Here is a 5,774-nt window from a genome sequence, read left to right on the forward strand (position 1 = left end):
ACGAGAGTGAACTAACTTTGGACTTCCTCCACTCAGCTATGCATCGACAACTCCACAAAACAAGCAGATGAGTCTACTGACATTCCATACCAACATACAACTGAACTTCTGTAGCGTCCAGTTGATTTGGCTGCCACTTCATTCTCAGAGGAAAGAGGGATAGACCAATGAATTTGTGGTATTAATTTATTCTCACATAAAGGGCTGTCATGGCACTGTGTAATGTAGTTATCTATCCATTCTGCTTACGATCATTAGTTAGGTCAAATTATCTATCCAAATCTGATAGAGTTGATTTAATTAACTGCCAGCGTTATTCATGCCCTCAGGCTGTCTTTTTCACTAAGCGGGCTCGAGGATACCGAAAACAACACCCACCCCACACCCGAACACTATGGCACATGCAATATAAGCAACTTCTCTGAGTTGATACCAGTCTAACTGAAACGGAAATCCTTCTGTGTAAATATACCAGTCTAAACTAGAATCTCTTGGATAGAGACCACCCTCAACTTCCCGCAGATATGCAATAAGCCAACTCTCTAGCAAAGACAAATCCATCATATTACCCAGACGGATTTCCACTGAGCTATAAGAAAATAAAAACATATCATCCACACACCACAAAAACGAGACAGAAAAAGTACAAATACGCTTACGCATTAATAGTCAATCTCGAACGAGAGGAACAGAAAACAACAAAGCAAAAAAAACGAGATAATATGAAAGGAGTACCACACAGAGAATCATGAGACATATAGTAGTCACTAAGCAACGGGAACAAACCAAAAGCAAAACGCGAAAGAACGATAATGTGGATAGCCACAAGTAGCGAGTCACACAAGACCGAACAAGGAAAACACATCACGAAGCCCGTCATCGAAATCAGAAATCAACCTAGCACAAGAGAAACGAAAAAGAGACAGAAGAATCTAGCTCAATTATATTCCTCGAGTTAAATAAAGCACGATATCCAACTTAGTGCCTCCATGACAGAGACTTCAGAGGAATGAACAGAACGGACCATCAGAGAAGTTCGACAATTTGTATAATATTTGGCATAGCCTATATTTTAGAATGACCCAAAAGAACGGAAAACTAGACTAAAAGAAACATGGATACAGTTCAAGAATCAATCTGCAATAGAGACTGGAGTTAGATAAGACCCTACAAACGACAAAACAGGAGAACTACCAAAAAAAAAAGTCATTGACCCAAACAATCCATTCATAATAACAGTGAGGGAGGAGGGAGTATATCAAGAACACTCTCAGAAATTCCGAATAATAGGATAGATAGAACATCAGAAATTTAATCTCTTTAAAGTGATGTCAACTATATTTAAGTCCCATGCTTTCTAACTACTGTTTCATCATCATTACCGATTTTGTTTCTGCGACACGATCTGGAGGCTCTCCTTCGATCGTTTAATCTCAAATATGAATCCAACCCTCACTCCTGTAATCTCCAGTTCTTTTATACTTTCTTGCTGTCCAGGAAAAAAAACCAATCTTAGTGATCATCAGCTCTTGTCACGTGTCAGATTGGAAGAGAAACTATCTCGTAATACATTCTGTGAGAATTTGTTCACAACTCCATGAAAGTTTTGAGAATCGACCATTCAAAGAAACTCACAACGTCACTGGAGACCCAACGTACGTGTACGTAATTCTAAAAGCACCCCAGGGAATGAAAGCCGGAATGAACACTAGAAGCTCAGACGTCGACACGGAATAAGCAGACACCAACAGAGCGCACCACACGGCAACAGTGAAAACGCAGCGTACAGGTAGTTTTTTGGCTCACCTCTTCCAAATCTGACACGAATGACGCGGGAAATGAAACCTAAGTCCTAACCAGATCGCTCGCACACCAAAAAAACACGAGCCAAGACCAGCCGACAGAGCCGAAAACGACGAAAGGAGACCGAACACACACATCGTAGTAACAGGAGCAGCATACTTTTCGTATAATTTAAAAAGAAACAACAACGAATAAGAACTTCAACATTTCAACCGACCAACGCAAAAGATCGAATTCATCCTCGCCATAATATCTTCTCAAGACACCTCCCTTTCTACGCTCCTCCCTTGTAACCCCCTTCTCAAACTCAAGCAATCCTGTCTGTCCACGTGATTCCACCGCGCGCCGACGCGATCGGACCACACTCATGTTCCTGCGAAAACACGTTGTACCATCCCAGAAACACGCACAACGAAGAGTCGAACGTACCTGAAACGCGCAGTCCACTGAGTACCTGCTACACACACACACACACTACAACCAGTCCACTGAAACACACACACACACACAACACCGAGTCCACTGAAACACACCACACACACACACAACCAGTTCCACTGAAACCACCACACACACAACCATCATACCACTGAAACACACACACACAACCAGTCCACTGAAACACACACACACAACCAGTCCACTGAAACACACACACACAACCAGTCCACTGAAACACCCACACACAACGAGTCCACTGAAACACACCACATACAAACCAGTCCACTGAAACACACACACAACCAGTCCACTGCAAAACACACACACAACCAGTCCACTGAAACACACACAGAACCATAAATAAAAGCAAACCATAAGAGACAGTCTAATGTAATCAAAAAGTAGTCTGTGTTCTGCTAGGTGGGTGTGCTATATTAATTATTATTTTTATAAATTAACCTTTATTAACTAGGCAAGTCCGGTTAAGGACAAATTCTTATTACAATGACGGCCTACCCCGGCCAAACGCCGGACGATTGCTTGGCATGTGCGCCGCCCTATGGACTCCCAATCACGGCCGGGTGTGATAAAGCCTGATTTCGAACCAAGGACTGTAGTGACGACTCTTGCACTGAATGGTGTTGTTAAACTATGGCTGTTTGTACTGGTTCAGTATGACGCCACTCTGGTGAAGAGGTAGAAATGTGAAACTGTCATGAACTTCCCGTTACCCTTGTTAACACTACACACACACGAGGCCACACACACACACACACACACACACACCACACACCACACACCCGCACACACACGCACACTACCACGCATACCAAATACTAATTGAGTGTATGTAAACTTCTGACCCACTGGGAATGTGATGAAAGAAATAAAAGCTGAAATAAATCATTCTCTCTACTATTATTCTGACATTTCACATTCCCAAAATTAAGTGGTGATCCTAAGACGGGAAATTTGAACTCTGATTAAATGTCATGAATTGTGAAYAACTGAGTTTAAATGTATTTGGCTAAGGTGTATGTAAACTTCCGACTTCAACTGTATGTGTATGTGACCAATAAAATTGTATTTGATTTCTGTGTGCAAGTTTGGATTAATGTACGTCTGTAACCTAAGTTTTACATTACCATCTGCTGGTCAGTGTTATTACTGCATCCATCCATCCATTTACTCATAGTCAAAGAAGAGCTAAAGAAAGTCCTAATGACAGACACAAAGGACCCACACACAGCTAACACTTCCTCTGTGTGTGTTGTAGGTTCGGCCAACATCAACGACCGCAGCATGTTGGGGAAGCGTGACAGCGAGGTGGCGGTGATCGTTGAAGACTCGGAGACCGTTACCGCGGTGATGGATGGACAGGAGTACCAGGCTGGTCGCTATGCACTGGCACTACGTCTAGAGTGCTTCAGGTGTGTGTCTGTGTGTGAGCCTTCAAGTGCTTTGACTTACGACCTCACTGAGGAATCAACTCTTCTCTTTAATACTGAGACTTTTTCCCCTTCTCTCTCCCGTCACTCCCTCCATCCCTCTCTCCCGCCTTCCATCAGGACTATCCTAGGGGCCCATACTGATCTGTCTATAGACGTGTCTGACCCTCTCAGTGATCACTTCTACAAGGAGATTTGGATGACCACCTGTGCTCGCAACGCCACTATCTATCAGAAGGTAGCTAACAGACACACAAAAACACTCKATCTACCAGAAGGTACACAAACACTAACATGCAACATTAGAACCAACCAAGTCACTATTATGTCATAATGCTACATATGCTTTGCTATCACAGAGAGTACAGAGTTGAACTTCTCCCTCTTTCCCCCCAGGTGTTCCGGTGCCTTCCCTCCAGTGATGTCAGGAACATTCTGGAACTGGAAGGCTACCTGGCCAAGCCGGGGTTGGAGAGGGAGGATTCTGCACGCGCTCATGAGGAGCTGAAGAAGATCCGTGGCTTCCTGGTCCAATTTCCGCTCGACTTCCTAACTGAGCAGAATCTACTTCCTCCCATCGGCTCCAAGGAGTCCATGGTCCCCATGGAGGTTTGGACCTGAGACCGAGACCAGAGACTTTACACACACACACTCCACATTCTATACCAGAGAACTCTACCAGTGTCTGGAGGTCATTCCACTCTGGAGTGTGTGTCTGAAAAGCAGACAGCACCTTCAAGTTTACATTAAAAAGAAGAAAACAAAGGAGGAGGAGAGGACAATGGAGTGATTAACTGGAATGTAACGGACTGCTCTGCTCTGTAACTGTTCTGTACTGTTTACTAACACTATGGGACGCCGTGAGGGCTGGAGAACGCAGCTCAGACTCTGCGTGATGTTTCTATGAAAACATACTAAGGCCTTAGAATAATGTAAGACAAAAAAAGACAAGAGGGAGAAAAAAAGGAGAGTGTGATATCAGAGTTAGAAAGGGAGAGGGGGGGGGGGTGAGAGAGAGCTTTGTGCCCTTGCAGGCACATTGTGAAAGTGAAATCTTAAAGCCCTGCCGTGTATCTAACCTCTAACCCTGACCTTAACACCAAAATGAAATCACATGAACTCAACACAAGTGCCAATTATTGCTACGGTAATGTTAATGCAGTATACCTTCTCTTACATTCCTCATGTTCATTCTGTGGATTTCAGACTATGACCTTAAGGACCTCTGTTTCTACTAGCGTGCCTTTAGGTCTCTAGAGGCCTAGACACCCTGTACAATAGCAAAACACAAAGGGACATTGTATTCCATCTTGGGATGTTGTTTGATGCTGCACGTAGCTGTTAGCATGCTAGCTAGTCACTGCACGTATCCATTAGCATGAAAACAAGTCAGTCTGCTGTGTGTTGCTGGTAACTTGTCATGTTAGCTACCAGTCCATGCAATCATTAGCATGCTAGCTAGAGTCAGTCCATTTTTAGCTACAGTAGCAAGGTTGGTCTTAATTCTAATTGAAGACAGTCAGTTCAGGAAGTGATTTTGTATTAAAGTAAAATTGAAATAAATAGCTGCTTCTTTTCAGTTTGAGAAGTCCTTGAAAATAATTTTTTTCCCGATAATTGAATTGTAGTTTACTTTGAATTGAGCCCAACCCTGGTAGCTAACTGATATGCTTACCGTTTGKTTGCTAGTAAATGGCTGGACTGTGGTCATTATACCAAAAATAAGTGATCTTTTTACTTTACTGACTGTAACAGTTCTGTCAGAGATAAGAGGTCTCCATGGGAGGAAGTCCCAACTCATAACTGTCTCATATCAGAATGTATCAACTGTCCTCTGTCCCCCTTTCTCTGTCACTGTCCTTTTCTCTCTGTTCCTTCTCATTTATTTTCTCTGTCCTGTCTTTGTTCATCTCTTTCGTACATTTCTCTTTCACTCTACCTTTCATTAGCCTGTTTCTATAAATTGCACTTTTTGCACAGACTGATTGTGTCTTGTAGGAAAACCCAAATACTGATAGTTCACGTATTTAATTATTTGTGCGTTGATGAAATGAATATTAACTATTAAATATTTCAGGTTTT

The 5,774-nt window shown here is 42.8% G+C and overlaps 1 protein-coding gene across 1 annotated transcript in view; it reads left to right on the forward strand.

Moving 5' to 3' along the window:
* The window catches only part of LOC111973160 (phospholipase D1), a 35,821-nt gene extending 30,047 nt beyond the window's left edge, over nucleotides 1-5,774 (forward strand). Inside the window, 3 exon segments of the mRNA XM_070446656.1 lie at nucleotides 3,350-3,674; nucleotides 3,813-3,930; nucleotides 4,089-5,774. Of these exon segments, the coding sequence (XP_070302757.1) occupies nucleotides 3,350-3,674; nucleotides 3,813-3,930; nucleotides 4,089-4,313 (668 nt within the window). The 3' untranslated portion in view covers nucleotides 4,314-5,774.

The sequence above is a fragment of the Salvelinus sp. IW2-2015 genome, linkage group LG14, assembly GCF_002910315.2.
Source record: "Salvelinus sp. IW2-2015 linkage group LG14, ASM291031v2, whole genome shotgun sequence".
Classification (NCBI taxonomy): Eukaryota; Metazoa; Chordata; class Actinopteri; order Salmoniformes; family Salmonidae; genus Salvelinus; species Salvelinus sp. IW2-2015.